At 44.5% G+C, this 19,310-nt stretch overlaps 1 protein-coding gene across 1 annotated transcript in view; it reads left to right on the forward strand.

Moving 5' to 3' along the window:
* The window catches only part of LOC124606397 (partitioning defective 3 homolog), a 290,115-nt gene that overhangs the window by 127,814 nt on the left and 142,991 nt on the right, over positions 1-19,310 (forward strand). Inside the window, exon 3 of the mRNA XM_047138378.1 lies at positions 10,647-10,883. Within this exon, the coding sequence (XP_046994334.1) occupies positions 10,647-10,883 (237 nt within the window). The remainder of the gene's footprint in view (positions 1-10,646; positions 10,884-19,310) is intronic.

Here is a 19,310-nt window from a genome sequence, read left to right on the forward strand (position 1 = left end):
AAGACACCACAGCACTCCTCGAACATCAGATTAGTCGTGCAGTTACCGACATGCTCGTGCCGAGCTCCGGGTCATCACAATCTGCTCTCGGTCAGAGTCGGATAGATCGCCCACCTTCCCCATTTTACACACGGACTGCACGCTCCCTGATACTACATACACCGAGCGTGTGACTGACTAGCAGTCATTCCTCGCCAGGTGACGCTGTTATCGCCTGGACGAATTTATATACACTACTGGCCATTAAAATTGCTACACCAAGAAGAAATGCAGATGATAAAAGGGTATTCATTGGACAAATATATTACACTAGCACTGACATGTGATTACATTTTCACGCACTTTGGGTGCATAGATCTTGAGAAATCGGTACCCAGAACAACCACCTCTGGCCGTAATAACGGCCTTGATATGCCTGGGCATTGGGTCAAACAGAGCTTGGATGGCGTGTACAGGTACAGTTGCCCATGCAGCTTCAACACGATACCACAGTTCATCAAGAGTAGTGACTGGCGTATTGTGACGAGCCAGTTGCTCGGCCACCATTGACCAGACGTTTTCAATTGGTGAGAGATCTGGAGAATGTGCTGGCCAGGGCAGCAGTCGAACATTTTCTGTATCCAGAAAGGCCCGTACAGGACCTGCAACATGCGGTCGTGCATTATCCTGCTGAAATGTAGGGTTTCACAGAGATCGAATGAAGGGTAGAGCCACAGGTCGTAACACATCTGAAATGTAACGGCCACTGTTCAAAGTGCCGTCAATGCGAACAAGAGGTGATAGAGACCTGTAACCCGTGGCACCCCATACCATCACGCCGGGTGATACGCCAGTATGGCGATGACGAAGACACACTTCCAATGTGCGTTCACCGCGATGTCGCCAAACACGGATGCGACCATCATGATGCTCTAAACAGAACCTGGATTCATCCGAAAAAATGACGTTTTGCCATTCTTGCACCCAGGTTCGTCGTTGAGTACACCATTGCAGACGCTCCTGTTTGTGATGCAGCGTCAAGGGTAACTGCAGCCATGGTCTCCTAGCTGATTGTCCATGCAGCTACAAACGTCGTCAAACTGTTCGTGCAGATGGTTGTTGTCTTGCAAACGTCCCCATCTGTTGACTCAGGGATCGAGACGTGGCTGCACGATCCGTTACAGCCATGCGGATAAGATGCCTGTCGTCTCGACTGATAGTGATAAGAGGCCGTTGGGATCCAGCACGGCGTTCCGTATTACCCTCCTGAACCCACCGATTCCATAGTCTGCTAACAGTCATTGGATCTCGACCAACGCGAGCAGCAATGTCGCGATACGATAAACCGCAACGCGATAGGCTACAATCCGACCTTTATGAAAGTCGGAAACGTGATGGTGCGCATTTCTCCTCGTTACACGAGGCATCACAACAACGTTTCACCAGGCAACGCCGGTCAACTGCTGTTAGTGTATGAGAAATCGGTTGGAAACTTTCCTCATGTCAGCACGTTGTAGGTGTCGCCACCGGCGCCAACCTTGTGTGAATGGCCTGAAAAGCTAATCATTTGCATATCACAGTATCTTCTTCCTGTCGGTTAAATTTCGCGTCTGTAGCACGTCATCTTCGTGGTGTAGCAATTTTAATGCCCAGTAGTGTACATACACCGAGCGTTTGTCTGACTAGCAGTCGTTCCTCGCCAGGTGACGCTGCTATCGCCTGGACGAGTTTATATAGATAGCAGGTCGGTGGTCTTAATGTTCTGAAAGATCAATGTACACACACAAATGTGCCTAGTGAATCGGTCTGTTGGTGGAGAACCAAAATCTTTACAGTAGTCCGTGAGATTTGCCTTCACATACAGGCAGAAAAAACGTGTTACGGGACTTTAAATTAGTCATATGAATAGATCTCGAACTTTGAGCTAAATCATAAATTATTTACCTACAAAAAAATACAGATTCGCTGAGCTGAGAGTTACCTGTAACAGATGCTATACACAGCAGTCTTGTAGGGGTGTGTGTGTGTGTGTGTGTGTGTGTGTGTGTGTGTGTGGGGGGGGGGGGGGTGCTCTGGTACAGCCACCACACTCCACCACCACTTGTTTATGTTTTACTGTGCCAACGTTACGTCCGCAGCCTGCCCGTATCCTTGCAGAGGATTCATTAGTTCCCACGACATGCTTACCACACGGCCTACAGTAGAGGCATGTCCGCCGTCTACGGCAGTTGTTGCTAAACATAGGCTACGTGGAATGCGTTTCGTGTCCGCCTGCGCAACCAAGCTTGACGCAAGGCCTCCTATCGACGCTATAACCAGCACGCGGTCACGTACTTGAAGCGCGCGCGCGTCCACACACACACACACACACACACACACACAGAGGAAATAACGAATCATTTCCCTTTTATTTAAACCAGGCCTGTTTGTTCGCGGTTTTAAACCCAATGTTCGCGTTAACGAAACGCTACGACTGGACATCTGGTGAAGAATGGAGACAGGACACGGCCGTGACCCACTTGAAAAGTTCACCCACTACGGCAGTTATTCTGAAAGTGAGTACGGAACGTAAACTGAACTGGTCGATTTGTGATTTCGCCCTGCTTACCTTGAGCGCGAGTATAGTTTCTGAGAAACTCTCGTTCTGATTGACACATACCTGTATCAGTCTGCTGAATTTTTAAAACTGATCACAGTTCTTCAAACAAATGATAAATTGTTTTTTTGTTAATAGAGTGCTGTCATGTCTTCTACATTTATATCTACATCGATACTCAGCAAGTCATCGTACGGTGCGTGGCGGAGGATACTCTATACCACTTCCAGTCATTTCCTTACTCGTTCCACTCGCAAATAGAGCGAGGGAGAAACGACTGTCTATAAGCCTCCGTATGAGCCCTAATTTCTCGTATCTTCGTGGTCCTCAAGCGCAATGTATGTTGGTGGCAGTAGAATCGTTTGACTGTCAGCTTCAGATGCCGGTTCTCTAAATTTCCTCAATAGTGTTTCTCGAAATGAACGTCGCCTTCCCTCCAGGGATTCCCATTTGAGTTCCCGAAGCATCTCCGTAAGGTTTGTGTGTTGTTCGAACCTACAGATTACGAATCTAGAAGCCCGCCTCTGAATTGCTTCCTTCTTAAGCGCGCATATCATCTCATCCCTTTATGATAGTGTGTTGTTGAAGCAGAACTGTTATGAACTTTTGGGTGTTTCTCCATGGAGGACAGCGTATACGCTTTTATCGGAGGAGCTTTTACACGTGCTATTCGCGCCTGCGAATGTTCCACGCCTTTCGGAACCATAAGCCGGCACTTCATTAACGTGTAAATGTAATGCATCTAGGGAAATATGGGTTACAGATTTCCCCGTGAGGGGTGTGTGTGTGTGTGTGTGTGTGTGTGTGTGTGTGTGTGTGTGTGTGTGTGTGTGTGTAACCGGGGACCTAGAAACTACAGAAAGGCTTCGTCCCGCCGTAGCCCTCTGTCGTTCACAACCCCACAACAGGCCACAACAGTCCACCCACCCCACCGCCGCCACCACCGAACCCAGGGTTAATGTGCGGTTCGGGCCCCCAGTGTAACTTAAAGGCAACCGTGCTCTGCCAATAATCTGCCTATTGGATAGATAAACTGTAAACTTTCTCCCCTATAACAGTTACAGAGAAGAGAGGGAGGGGAGTGGGCGAAAGCGTATAAATCGACGTGGGTTATTTTCATCGGTTTGGTTAGAGAAATTTAGCGAAATACAGTAGAAAGGTTCACCAGGGCGCTCGGCCTATCTATTCAGAGTGCTACTCGAACAGCGGGATCTTCACACAGTCGACCTGACGAAAGAGAAAGTAATTCAGGGGCTTTTGCTCTGGATGATAAGAAAGACAGGCGAGCAGGCAGACAGAGATATATATACGTACGTACTCACACTTTCATTCATCATGTTCAGTACCTTTCATCATGAAAGAAAAACTGTAGGTTGCAGAACGAGTCATAGTGTTCATGTCCAGAAAGAAGTTTGTTTCACAAAACAGTTCTGTTCACAATTAAGTACCATTAAACGTTATAAATCATTCGTGCTTATACAGGCTAAAACAAAAAAGTGCATAGAATATTTTTTAATTTCAGATAGTCGGAAATGGCAATTAGCTGGAATATTTTGTAGGATTTTTGGACTGATGCTGCATTGTGTATTAGGAACAGACCGAATGGCGGAGCGGTCTTTAAACAGACTAGCCTTATATACGGGAGGTTCCGAGATTCATCTGGCCATCCTGATTTACGTGTTCCGTGGTTTCTCTAAATTTCTAAATGCCGTGATGGTTCCTACTGTAAGGCCACAGTCGCCTTCGTGTCCCAGCCTGTATGTATGTACATGACTATACATATGAATCATTGTTGTTCTTAAATTTGAATACTACATGTCCAATATTCTTGTAAAAGTGTTCCTTCGACGAATAAAACTATACTATTAACATTGCTACTACATTTACAGAAAAACGTCGTTTGTCCGTACATTTCATCTCTGGAAAATGGTGAAAGTCACTTGGTGGCCAATCGGGGTTCCAGGGACGTTGTTTTGTCAGCAGCCCACTCAGTTTTAATCTTAGAAGTAGCATCTGAAATAGTTTGAGCAGCATGCGGTTGAGCATTGCCGCGCTGTAGAGCGACACAGGCCGGCAATGTGCCCATGGAATGGCTCTGCATAATTCTGGCAGGGTCTCACAGTGGACCTGAGTAATTTAGGCAGTGTCTCGCACTGCATCTGCACTGATTCTTGTGGTTGCTGTGGCGTCCTCAAACAAGGAACTGCATGACAGCGTGACGAATCAAGAGATAGTCAACGGTCTCCACGAAGAAGAGATATGGAGGCTGGTACTGCTTTACGGAAAATCCCTCAATTCCTATGATAAGTGTATTTAAAAATACGTGTTGCATGTATAGTATCTGAGCGTAAAACGTTTCTCACGTTCATATGTATTACTTTTTGTTCTGTCGGAGGATGGGAAAAAGACTCGTAGTTGCTCTTTATATAATATTAAGAATAGGAATAGGTCTACAATGAACATTACTTGCTATACTGATATCATAAATTTTCAGTTCTTGAATCTTGGTTATTGTGTTCCAACATTAGAGGTGTGTGTGAACATGAATTAGTGCCGAACAAAAATAAAAATAATGAAGCAGAATTATCGCAATGTTTATCGGAAGGATAGACAATCTGAAAAGTAATTATTTTAAACATAAGAGTTTTTTAAATCACTTTCATATGAATTAACATAAAGGCTCCAACATTTTCACGAAGGCAATCATTTTAATATAATGAGGACCTTTTACTCAACGTTTCTGCGGTAACGACATTTGAAACCTTTGTTTCATGCAGCAATTGACTTGACTTGGACGGTAAACGTATCAGCATTTCCTTGGCATTACAACAATTCGGACTTGTTAATGGTTAAACTGAGTTTCTGGGGAACTGTCAACTTCTGTCTAAACTTAGAGTATAACGTAAAAGGCTGACCACGTAGAGAATTACTTTTGACGCACATATTCTTGTGTATACATTTATCGCTTGTAAAATGCCTCTAAAGGCGAAACTGGTTAGTCGTGGTTTCTCAAAATAATTTTATAAAGAAAAAGTTTCATATGCATAACAGATCCCCATTTCTCTCGGCGCACAAAATCAATAAAATTTTAAAAATTTCTGCAATTCATCGGACAGAGATTATGTGATTCGAATAATTATGTGGTGCGCACGACCTGCATTTCTAGATGAGGTTAACGTAAAACATGTACAAGAAATGAGTTGACCATGAAACTGAGTGCGGAATAAGTAAAAGTTTGGTTGCGTACGGAACCCGCAAATTGAGACATAGCGCCGAGAAAAGACGATGAAATCACCTGCTTTGGTTTTTTTTTTATGGATGAGCTGGAAATTTTTTCGATAGTGATATTACATGTTATAATGTGTTAGTGAACTCTACTAATGCATGTAACCTTGTCTGACGGTCGCACAAAAAAAATGATCTCCCGTGGGAAGGACACAAGCAGAACGGCGCTCTACACGTGAGAACTCTCGCACAGATGCCAGACAATTCTGTACTTTGCGGTTCACGTCCAACCTTCCGCCACTCTTTTTTGTTCCCAGACGTTGGCCTTTGATGCCCAGTCTCGAAATTTCAGCTTTTCCCGGCTTGCCGGATAATCTGTATTTTTTGGAGGGGCAGCTGGTATGATGATATACTCAAAGACAAAACTGGATAGCAGTTTAAAGTGAGTACGAAAGAAGTCTACAAAACACCACTGAAATAAATGCATTTTATTGGCACGTTATAACTGGTAAAGTTCGCTTCGTTCATTAACAAACGCCTCCAGCTATCTACAGGCGGCGCGATTTGATAAAGTTCCTCTGCCTTCCTACCCCCTTTGTGTTCACATACCCGCCTCTCCCGCTAAGATAACAGGACAATTACAACAAGAATTGTATCCAAGTACGCGAAAACGCGCTTCGGAAATTCTTTTTGAGCTTTCCGCGCTGACAGAGCAACACTGTCGGTCACTAAAGCCGTCGGCACACGGACCATGCATCCGAACGTTGAACGTTGAGCGTGCCGAGTTTCTGACGTCATTGCGTGGAATAGCACGTTCGGGAGTCTTTCCGAACGTGCAGAGCAATATCTGGCATGTCAGATATTCTGAGCGTGCGTCTGAGTGTTGACCAATGAGATGGCACAACGCCACCTACGTCACACGCACGCCGTCTCCCTTCAGTACAGAGTTGTGAGACGCCATATTGGCGTTCATTTCAAGCCTATATGTATATATGCCGTTTCTGAGCACCAGAAAATTGAGAGTCATTGGAAAACCCGTTGTTAATTCTGTGATTCGTTCCAATAAAATAACGAGAAACATCATATTCATGGCAAAAGAATTATTGTAACTTGCGTATTATGAGAATAGGCTATTTGAAGACAGTGACACAAGGATGATCCACCCAAAACGCATTGTTCTTGTACAATTTGTTATAATTAAATTTCAATTAGTAACATATCTACGATAACGTTTTCTGCAACGGGTAAGATACTTCGATTAATTGCGAGAGGTGTTCGCGTGTTGTTGGATTAGCGTAATGAGTAGCGTAACTGTCTGGTATTTAGTTGATAATTGGGGCGATGGTTCGCTTCTTGACACTTCCGTATTTTATTTCTTAACTTTGGCGTTTTTATTAGGTTCTGATACTTCATTATTAGTTTAATATAAGTATATACTATGATATTTGATATTATGTAAATATAAGTTCACCTTTTTTTGAGGGGTGCCTTTGTTCGATTGGCTTAATCTACAGGACAGCTTGCGCTACTTCCATAAAGATATTTTGCTCCTTTTTCTTTTACGCTTCATAATTCACATGTTGCGACTATTCTGCTACTGGGTAAGAACACTGATCAAGTAAGACTGACCTTGGGGTTTTATTAAAATGTGGGAATGATGAAATAATGTTTATCTTATGCAGAGAAGTATTCCAGATTCGTACCGCGCTGTTTATAATGGAACTTTTATAAGCCTGTGTCCTTATTGACTGGACATGGTACTTTCCTTTTCGTGGACGATGGAGGAAATGTGCGTTTTAATAGTGCTAACGTGGGAATTTTACGCGCGCCCGTTGAGTAAACAGTGTGATTTACGAACTAGAAACATCGCTCAACTGCCGCTGGAGTGCGTTGCGATCGCGTATACCACGTTGGGGACCCACGTACCGTATGTACAAGTCGCATCACTCCTGAGCGTTCAGCAGCACGTTGAACTTGGCACGCTCAACGTTAACGTTCGACAGCACGGTCCGTGTGCCGACGGCTTAAGGGTCACCACTCATTCCCGACTCTCAAAACGTTACCTCCGCCCCCACAGAGCTCGCGATTTGTCTCCAGGTTTGCAAGTCGGGTTAATGCTCGTCTGAAAAGTGCTGATACCTACCGGTGCTTTCCAACAGACGTCGAAAAACTCCTGCCACTACGGGAACAACTGTCGCCCTCAAGCCATTATAGTAAGGATCAACAACACCCCATTTAGGAGGATAGGGGAAGACACGCTGATCTACAACACGCTGGACAAAATTTTACCGCTCCCCGACGTCCGGCACATTCGCGACCAGCATTGTCGTCCCACATCTCCATTCCCTCCCGCCGTCTCACAGACCCAACACTGACGGCTAGCACCATCTATAGGGAAACTTCGGTTTCATACTTCTACACCTGGTACATCATACTCCGCAAGCCACCTAACAACGTGTTGCGGAGAGTACATTTGATACTAGTTCAAAATCGTTGAGCTCTCCTGACTGATCCATTCTGCTGTTATTGCTTACGCAGCAAGTTTTAGATTAGGTTAGATTAGTACTTGTTCCATAGATAATGAATACGACACTTCGTAATGATGTGGAACGTGTCAGGTTAATAAAAGGTGTCTAAACAAGATATTACATTAGACAAAATATTAAATGACACTCAATAATTTTTTTTGTGGAGGTTGGGAAATTACCCACTTACTATATCCAAAAATTCATCTAATGAGTAGGAGTTTCCATTAAGAAATTCTTTTAATTTCGTTTTAAATGCTATATGGATATGTCGGACTTCTGATGCTATTAGGTAAGTGACCATAGACTTTCGTGGCAGCATAATTTACCCCCCTTCTGAGCCAAAATTAGATTTAACCTTGAGTAGTGAAGATCATCCTTTCTCTTAGTACTGTAGCCATGTACACTATTACTTTTGAATTCGTTCGGATTGTTAATAACAAATTTCATAAGTGAATAAATATAATGTGAGGCTACAGTGAAGATTTCTAGCTCTTTAAATAAGTGTCTGCAGGATGATCTTGGATGAGCTCCAGCAATTATTCTGATTACACGCTTTTGTGCAATGAACACTCTTTTACTCAATGATGAGTTACCCCAGAATATGATACCATACGAAAGCAGAGAATGAAAATAGGCGTGGTAAGCTAATTTACTCAGATGTATATCGCCAAAATTTGCAATGACCCTAATAGCATAAGTAGCTGAACTCAAACGTTTCAGCAGATCCTCACTGTGTTTTTTTCCAGTTCAACCCATCATCAATGCATACACCGAGAAATTTAGAGTATTCTACCTTAACTACCGATTTCTGATCGAAGTCTATATTTATTAATGGTGTCATTCCATTTACTGTGTGGAACTGTATATACTGTGTTTTGTCAAAGTTTAATGAGAGCCCATTTGCAGAGAATCAATTAATGATTTTCTGAAAAACATCGTTTACAATTTCACCAGTTAATTCTTGTCTGTCGGGTGTGATAGCTATACTTGTATCATCTGCAAAAAGTACCAGCTTTGCATCTTCGTGAATATAGAATGGCAAGTCATTAATATACAGGGTGTTACAAAATGGTACGCCCAAAATTTCAGGAAACATTCCTCACACACAAAGAAAGAAAAGATGTTACGCGGACATGTGTCCGGAAACGCTTACTTTCCTTCTTAGAGCTCATTTTATTACTTCTCTTCAAATCACATTAATCATGGAATGGAAACACACAGCAACAGAACGTCCCAGCGTGACTTCAAACACTTTGTTACAGGAAATGTTCAAAATGTCCTCCGTTAGCAAGGATACATGCATCCACCCTCCGTCTCATGGTTGGTTGGTTGGTTGTTTTGGGGAAGGAGACCAGACAGCGAGGTCATCGGTCTCATTGGATTAGGGAAGGACGGGGAAGGAAGTCGGCCGTGCCCTTTGAAAGGAACCATCCCGGCATTTACCTGGAGTGATTTAGGGAAATCACGGAAAACCTAAATCAGGATGGCCGGACGCGGGATAGAACCGTCGTCCTGCCGAATGCGAGTCCATTGTGTAACCACTGCGCCACCTCGCTCGGTCCGTCGCATGGAATCCCTGATGCAGCCCTGGAGAAGGGCGTATTGTATCACAGCCGTCCGCAATAATAAATGAAAGTCAAGAGGGTTGAGGTCAGGAGAGCGTGGAGGCCACGGAATTGGTCCGCCTCTACCAATCCATCGGTCACCGAATCTGTTGTTGAGAAGCGTACGAACACTTGGACTGAAATGTGCAGGAGCTCCATCTTGCATGAACCACATGTTGTGTCGTACTTGTAAAGGCACATGTTCTAGCAGCACAGGTAGAGTGTCCCGTATGAAATCATGATTACGTGCTCCATTGAGCGTAGGTGGAAGAACAAACTAAAATGAGCTCTAACATGGAAATTAAGCGTTTCCGGACACATGTCCACATAACATCTTTTCTTTATTTGTGTGCGAGGAATGTTTCCTGAAAGTTTGGCCGTACCTTTTTGTAACACCCTGTATATTAAGAACAGCAGAGGACCCAAGACCGAACCTTGCGACACCCCATTCTTCACTGTTCCCCAGTTTGGGAAATCATCAGTTTTTGCATATTATGTGAACTGTTTATTTCAACTCTTCCACTTGGGTGTGATTTAAACCAGTTCTCTGCTAACCTATCGCGGGAAACGTATGTCCCAATGGTGGTGAAAGGGTTGTCGGGGGCGGCTAATGCTTCGTCCAGTGTGCTCGTTTTGCCCAGCAATGCCGCACTGGCCGCGACCTCGCTCTGTAGCCGTCGGTGCCTGACCCGGGCGTGCGCCCTCGTGTTGCAGGGCAACGACGCGTGGGTGGTTGTGCATAACCTGCGGTCGCAGGCGGGCGGCGGCATCCTGGACCCGGACGACCGGCTGCTCGACGTGGCCGACGACCGCGAGCAGATCGTCGCCAACTTCGAGGAGAGCGGGGGCGGGCCCGGGGGCGGCCCGCCCCTGCTGCTGCCCCACGGCGGAGGCGACGGAGCCAGCGCCGGCGGCAGCTCAGTCGGCACCAGCAGCCCCGACATCTTCCAGGTACCGTGCCACCTGTTCTGTGTCCTTCACTTGACCTCAGGAGTCACATTTTCAGAGCACGAACCGATTGGTGGTTCACAAATCTACAGGGTGTTACAAAAAGGTACGGCCAAACTTTCAGGAAACATTCCTCACACACAAATAAAGAAAATATGTTATGTGGACATGTGTCCGGAAACGCTTAACTTCCGCGTTAGAGCTCATTTTAGTTTCGTCAGTATGTGCTGTACTTCCTCGATTCTCCGCCAGTTGGCCCAATTGAAGGAAGGTAATGTTGACTTCGGTGCTTGTGTTGACATGCGACTCATTGCTCTACAGTACTAGCATCAAGCACATCAGTACGTAGCATCAACAGGTTAGTGTTCATCACGAACGTGGTTTTGCAGTCAGTGCAATGTTTACAAACGCGGAGTTGGCAGATGCCCATTTGATGTATGGATTAGCACGGGGCAATAGCCGTGGCGCGGTACGTTTGTATCGAGACAGATTTCCAGAACGAAGGTGTCCCGACAGGAAGACGTTCGAAGCAATTGATCGGCGTCTTAGGGAGCACGGAACATTCCAGCCTATGACTCGCGACTGGGGAAGACCTAGAACGACGAGGACACCTGCAATGGACGAGGCAATTCTTCGTGCAGTTGACGATAACCCTAATGTCAACGTCAGACAAGTTGCTGCTGTACAAGGTAACGCTGACCACGTCACTGTATGGTGACTGTTACGGGAGAACCAGTTGTTTCCGTACCATGTTCAGCGTGTGCGGGCACTATCAGCAGCTGGTTGGCCTCCACGGGTACACTTCTGCGAATGGTTCATCCAACAATGTGTCAATCCTCATTTCAGTGCAAATGTTCTTTTTTGTAAATTTTCACAATCAACATGTGTGGGCTGACGAGAATCCGCACGCAATTGTGCAATCACGTCATCAACACAAATTTTCTGTGAACGTTTGGGCAGGCATTGTTGATGTCTCGATTGGGCCCTATGTTTTTCCACCTACGCTCAATGGACCACGTTATCATGATTTCATACGGGATACTCCACCTGTGCTGCTAGAACATGTGCCTTTACAAGTACTACAGAACATGTGGTTCATGCACGATGGATCTCCTGCACATTTCAGTCCAAGTGTTCGTACGCTTCTCAACAGATTCGGTGACCGATGGATTGGTAGAGGCGGACCAATTCCATGGCCTCCACGCTCTCCTGACCTCAACCCTCTCGACTTTCATTTATGGGGGCATTTGAAAGCTCTTGTCTACGCAACCCCGGTACCAAATGTAGAGACTCTCCGTGGTCGTATTGTGGACGGCTGTGATAAAATACTCCATTCTCCAGGGCTGCATCAGCGCATTAGGGATTCCATGCGACGGAGGGTGGATGCATGTATCCTCGCTAACTGAGGACATTTTGAACATTTCCTGTAACAAAGTGTTTGAAGCCACGCTGGTACGTTCTGTTGCTGTGTGTTTCCATTCCATGATTAATGTGATTTGAAGAGAAGTAATAAAATGAGCTCTAACATGGAAAGTAAGCGTTTCCGGACACATGTCCACATAACATATTTTCTTTCTTTGTGTGTGAGGAATGTTTCCTGAAAGTTTGGCCGTACCTTTTTGTAACACCCTGTATACTGTCAACTCTCCTTTTCTCATACGAGTGTCGCTCCAAAAGAAATGCACACTATTTTTGTAAAAATACAGTTTTCATTCCGCATGTGTGAAAGTTTTACAGTGTGTAGGTACATCCTTCCCGCTTGTTTTCAAACTTAGTTCAACCTGTTCCCGTGAGTGGCGCCGTCACAGCATGTCTTCAAAATGGCTGCTACACTTGTCGTTCGTCAGAAGCAACGTGCTGTCACAGAATTTCTGTGCTGTGAAAACGAGACAGTGGGAAACATCCACAAGAGGCTGAAAAAGGTATATGGAGATGCTGCTGTCGATTACAGTACAGTTAGTCGGTGGCCAAGCGGGTTACGTGATGAAAGCGGACACGGCAAGATTGGGGATTGTCCTCGCATCCACAGGCCTCGTACTGCACACGCTCCAGACAATGTGCAGAGTGTTAACGAATTGGTGACTGCTGACAGACGCATCACAGTGAACGAATTGCCACGCTACGTTGGGATAGGGGAAGGAAGTGTTTGCAGAATACTGAAAGTGTTGGCGTTAAAGATTTGTGCCTGGTGGGTTCCCAGGATGTTGACTGGCTCACAAAGAAACAAGAACAACGGTATGCAGCGAACTTTTGGAACAGTACAAGAATGGTGGAGATGAATTTCTTGGAAGAATTGTGACAGGTGATGAAACGTGGCTCTATCATTTTTCACCAGAGGCGAAGAGGCATTCAGTGGAGTGGCATCATGCAAATTCACCCAAGAAAAAAATAATTCAAAACCACACCTTCTGCTGGAAAAGTTATGGCTGTGGTTATTTTTCGATTCCAAAGGACTCTTGCTTGTGGACATCATGCCAACTGGAACCACCATAAATTCTGATGCATATGTGACGACACTGAGGAAACTTCAAGCTCGACTGAGTCGTGTTCGACCACATCGGCAAAAGCAGGAAGTTTTGCTGTTGCACGACAATGCGCGGCCACATATCAGTCAAAAAACCATGGAAGCGATCACAAAACTCGGATAGACAACACTGAAACATCCGCCTTACAGTCCTGACCTGGCTTCATGTGACTATCATTTCTTTGGGAAACTGAAAGACTCTCTTCGTGTAACAAGGTTTGAAGATGATTACTCCCTTTTGCACGCTGCCAAACAGTGGCTCCAACAAGTTGGTCCAGAATTTTACCGTGCGGGTATACAGGCGCTGGTTCCAAGATGGCGTAAGGTAGTTGAGAAGCATGGAAATTATGTGGAGAAATGAAAATATTGTTCCTAAAGGATGTATCTACACACTGTAAAACTTTCAAACATGTAGAATAAAAGATTGATTTTTAAAAAAGTGTGCATTTCTTTTAGAGTGACCTTCGTACGTCATCGCCACCTATATCACTAACTCCATGCACGGTGTACAGTTCCAATTGCAGATTGTCTATGTAGCAGATTCCAGGGGAACAAAAATCTTATTTTTAATATTTCATATAATTATTGACGTTCTTTAAAACGGTGTGACGATCTACTCTCTAAGAGGTACACTCGACAAAAAAAAAAAAAAAAAAAAAAAAAAAAAAAAAAAAAAAAAAAAAAAAAAAAAAAAAAGAAAAAAAAAAACGCGCCTGAAGGAATCGATAGATGTGGTTTACATGTTCAGACAAACAAGTGATTACAATTTCAGAAAAATTGGATGTTTTTTTCAAGAGACACGCTCTACAAATTGGGCAAGTCAATAACGCGCTGGTCTACCTCTGGTCCTTACACAAGCAATTTTTCGGCTTGGCAATGATTGATACAGGTTGTTGGGTGTCCTCCAGAGGTTTCTCGTGCTACATTCTGTGGAGTTGGCGTGTTGGATTGTCGAAATCCCGAGATAGTTGGAGGGCTCTGCTCGTAATGCTCCAGACTTTAATTGGGGAGAGATCCGGCGACCTTGCTGGCAATGTAGGGTCTACCAAGCACAATCAAGCGATAGAAACTCTTGCAGTGCACGAGCAGATATTATCTGGCTGAAATATAAGCCCTGGATGGCTTGCCATGAAAGGCAACAAAACAGGGAGTTGAATATCGTCGAAGTACCACTGTGCTTAAGGATGCCTCGGTTGACAAGCAAAAGGGCCTGCAATGAAAAGAAATGGCGCCGCATACCCTCACTCCCGGTTGTCGAGCTGTACGGCGGGCGACAGTCGGATTGGAATCCCACTGCTGGCCGGGTCGTCTCAGACACAACTTCTGCCTGGAATCTCACTGAATTGTCTCCAGTGATGCCTCCAGCTTCGAATACAGCACCGACGACCAGCGATGACGTGCTGTAGACGTTTCGGACAGTGGTGGGTTTCCAGCCTGACTATCGCACGACATACGGCCCAACAACCAAGAGTGATTGTCTGGTGCGCCAATTCATTCCATAGCAGGGCCGTTCCGTTGCCATCCGCGGCATCCTTACAGCATAGTGATACGTCGACGATATTCTACTCCCTGTTTTTTTGCCCTTCATGGCAAGCCATCCTGGGCTTACATTTCTGCAAGGCAATGCCAGCCTGCACGCAGAGACAGTTAGCAGCTTGTCTCCGAACTTGCCAAACCCTACCTTGGCCAGCATGATCGCCGGATATCTCCCCAACGGAGAATGTTTGGAGCTTTATGGACAGGGCCGTACAACCAGCTCGGGATTTTGACGGTCTAACGCTCCAATTGGACCGAATTCGGCAGGATATACCTCAGTACGACATCTAACAATTCACTCAATCGATGCCAAGCCGAATAACTGGTTGCATAAGGGCCAGAAGTGGACCAAGGCGTTACTGCGTTTATCAGTTTGTGAAGCTCTTTCTCTTGGATAAGTCGATCAGTTTTCTTTCTTTTTTTTTCTTTTTTTTTCTTTTTTTCTTTTTTTAACTGTAGCAATTTGATCGTTTGTACATTTATAGAACATCTACCGATTTCCGTTCCATTCGGTTAATTCCTTCGTTGTGCGTCGTTTTTTTCCCCTCCTCCTCCTCCTCCTCCTCCTCCTCCTTCTTCTTCTTCTTCTTCTTCTTCTTCTTCTTGGGATGTACAATCTTATGTCACCAGTATAACACAATACGTCAAATATTACAGTTACAAACTATGCATATGTCTTGAGGCAGGGTAACTAACTGCGCGCAGATTACTCAAATGATATTCATCCACTATTTGAGATTGAGAGCACATAACTTCTTCCAGCGAACATTGAACATAATTTCAAACCTATGCGAAAATATTCCTCGGTAGCAACTCCACACAAAATGATGAAACGAAGGAAGTTCATCACTTAAAATATTTTTGGTGTTCATGCAGTAAGGCTTCAGCATCAGAAAACACGTTTTAATCTGTCATTTCTTTATTAGTAACTCGCAACACATTTTGCAGACAGTACCCACATGTATCCCTGAATGTTCCTGCAAGATTATATCATTGTTTGTCATTTGGGATTCTGCAGTTTCCGCTATTGAGCCATTTTCAAACGCTTGAAATGAAGAAAGTTTGGTTAACACACAGCTTTGTGCGAATTGCACAGCGTCAACATTTTTAAAAAATCTTGTATAGTCATTTTTGAGAACATTCTGTGCCTTAATGTAAGAGCCTACTATACACTGAGTCATCAGCTAGTAGAATTCCCTTAACAGATGACTTAGTGCATAGTAGGCTCTTGCAGTAAAACTAGGAATGTTCGAAGTTGAACAGTTCTGAATAGTTCAAAATGTACAAACGTTACTTCAGTAATTATTTCAGTCTCTCGGATAATGGGTAGATAACGAACGCACACGTTCTAAAATAGTCACCATTAACCAAAACTGACAGTCCAACAGAGAGAGGTAATCTTTCTTATCACATGACTCCTGTTAAAGCATCAAAAACTAAAGGATGATTATTTTGGTTTTTCGTGTTACGTTCAGTACCTCACCTAGGATTGATAAATGTGTTGTATGTATGACTGCATATTCTAAAGTTACACATATTTGGAAAATTGATTGCCCATAGCTAGCAGAGAAGTACCGCTAAAGTACACACTACAGTTTTTGTATCGCTTCCCACCATTGATTTAAACAGTTTTAAAATTTTTTTTCTTGTCACTCTCAGCGATGTAGAAGAAGAATCTGGCTAATAGGATAAGATGCATAGGTAATAAATTCGTTGTTTATGATAACACATCGAAGGAAGTTTTTCTTTGCTTTTAACTATATTCTAAACGAAATCGTGTGTATTGTTTAACATTTGGTGTTCTCTGCATTTCAGTAGTTAGTTTCTCTGACTTTTCTGGTCTTTAAATCTTGCGTCTCCAGATGCTTTTCGTAGTACGGCACAATTAATTGTTGCTTTTCAGCTCTCTCCTTGTATTTTCTTTTGCATTTTTCTTGCAGTGCAGCCCTTTGTTGTAGGATGTGCTCGTCAGTCCTTTCGCAGAGCTGCTGAAGTTGTCAGTGCTTAACACATGGCTACATGGTCGTCGCCGACAGCTGCGTGATCTTTTCATTAGGACCCGCCAACTTCGTCACTTGTTTAACGTTCTCCTCCTGCAGTCTCGTCCTGCCTCAAACTCTGGCGAGCCACAAATATTAGTCGCGTGTTTACAGTGTTTATCAGAAATTAACTTTCTACGGTTGAAACAGGCTACTGGTGTGTAGCTTTACACTGCGTCTCCTATGATTTTTTAATTCGAAAACCCTATTCCTTTCTTAATCGTGCCCTTTAATACTTATCTGGTGCATTGCATATGTTGGACGAAGCCCGTTGCAGCCGCGGTTTCTAATAAGCAACTGTCACCAGCAGAATCTCTTGGGAACACTATTACGGAGGCTGTCATAGAAACATTCATTTCTATCCGAGTTTCCAAGCGGACTTGTCGTTGAGTACACCTGTCTCCACTACTAATACATACGCCTGACGATTTTTCGTTCACTGTAACAAAAAAGAGAAAAAGGATCGATGCGAAATTGTGTCGAATTTTTGTAAAGGGAATTGCGTCCTCTAAACTATGACTAGATGCGAGGGAACGCCGATTTTTCAGTGACAGACAAGTAACTCTATTTATACTGGTGCCCAAAATTAAAGCACAAAACCGCTATTTCCCCGTCTTGTGTCTAATTCACAGTGTAATCATACAGAATATCAACACATGTCCGTATAATCGTGTTCTGCACGGAAGATGGCATTCCAGTCAACGGACAACCACGTCAACGACGACGTCAGGGCACCTGTCAAACGGGGTAGTGTCTGTCGGGTAGTCCCACACCAACAATCGCTGTGTATAGTCACAGGTGGTGCAGTAAGGCACAAAGATGACGCCGACTAGACACTCAGCAGTGGACGGCCATAACAAGAATAGAGGCAGGACAGTCGCAAACTGATGTGGCCCGAAGGCTTAATGTGAATCGTTCTGTTGTTTCTCGGATGTGGCGACGATTTATGGAGACCTAAACAGCATCACAAAAACCAGGGGAGAGTCGACCATGTGTGACATCAAAAAGAGAGTGTAAGTAGGCTGTTTGTTTTCTTATTGGCAACGTTACGTAGCGCTCTGTATGAATATCACTGGCTGTGCTGTGTGCAATCTGTGGCTGGTTTGCATTGTTGTTGGCTATCGTAGTGTTGGGCAGCTGGATGTTAACAGCGTGTAGCGTTGCGCAGTTGGAGGTGAGCCGCTAGCAGTGGTGGATGTGGGGAGAGAAATGGCGGAGTTTTGAAATTTGTAAGACTGGATGTCATGAACTGCTATGTATATTATGATTTTTCAACACTATTAAGGTAAATACATTGTTCTCTATCAAAATCTTTCATTTGCTAACTATGCCTATCAGTAGTTAGTGCCTTCAGTAGTTTGAATCTTTTGTTTAGTTGGCAGTAGTGGCGCTCGCTGTATTGCAGTAGTTCGAGTAACGAAGATTTTTGGTGGGGTAAGTGATTTGTGAAAGGTATAGGTTAATGTTAGTCAGGGCCATTCTTTTGTAGGGATTTTTGAAAGTCAGATTGCGTTGCGCTAAAAATATTGTGTGTCAGTTTAAACACAGTCATGTCTAAATTTTTCAAAAGGGGACGTTTCAGGAGGACCTTTATTTGGCCGTAAGGGCACCACGGTCCCGCCTTAGTACGGCACGGCAACTGGCATCTGACCTCGCGGCATCCTCTGAAAGTGTTGTGTAGAGACAAACGGTGTACGGAAGGCTTCGGCAAAGTAGCCTTTATTGTCGGAGACCGCCTGTATGTGTAAGTCTGATGCATCTTCACAGAAGTGAACGTCTAGAGTGGAGTCCTCAAAATGCAACCCGGACGGTCGAGCAGTGGGCGAATGTTCTTCTCGCAGATGAGTCCCAATTTGGTCTGGAGAGTGATTCTCGACCCATTCGCATGTGGAGGGAACGTGGAGCAAGATTTCGGAATATAGACATTGTGGAAAGGGACCGATATCGAGGAGGATACTTAATGGCGTGGGCAGGGATTACGTTGAGCACTCGATCGCCGTGAAATTGTATGGGTGAACCTGCAAGCCTTAACTGTTGTCAGGTGTCGTGGGACCTCATGTGCTGTTGTTGCGAGGTGGTGTGGACTCAGACTTCGTATTGATGGACGAGAATGGTCGACCTCATGGAGCACGGGCGGTTGATGTTTTCTTGGAAACGGCAGATACTACATGCATGGCATGGCCTGCTCGTTCTCCAGATCTGAATCCCATAGGGCATAGAGCATGTCTGGGATGCACTAGTTAGATAGGCTGCATCACGTCGGCATCCACCAACCACTTTCCAAGACGTGTGAGCAGCTCTGGGGGAAGAATGGGCGTTATTGCCTCAACT

This window comes from Schistocerca americana, chromosome 3 (genome assembly GCF_021461395.2).
Source record: "Schistocerca americana isolate TAMUIC-IGC-003095 chromosome 3, iqSchAmer2.1, whole genome shotgun sequence".
Lineage (NCBI taxonomy): Eukaryota > Metazoa > Arthropoda > Insecta > Orthoptera > Acrididae > Schistocerca > Schistocerca americana.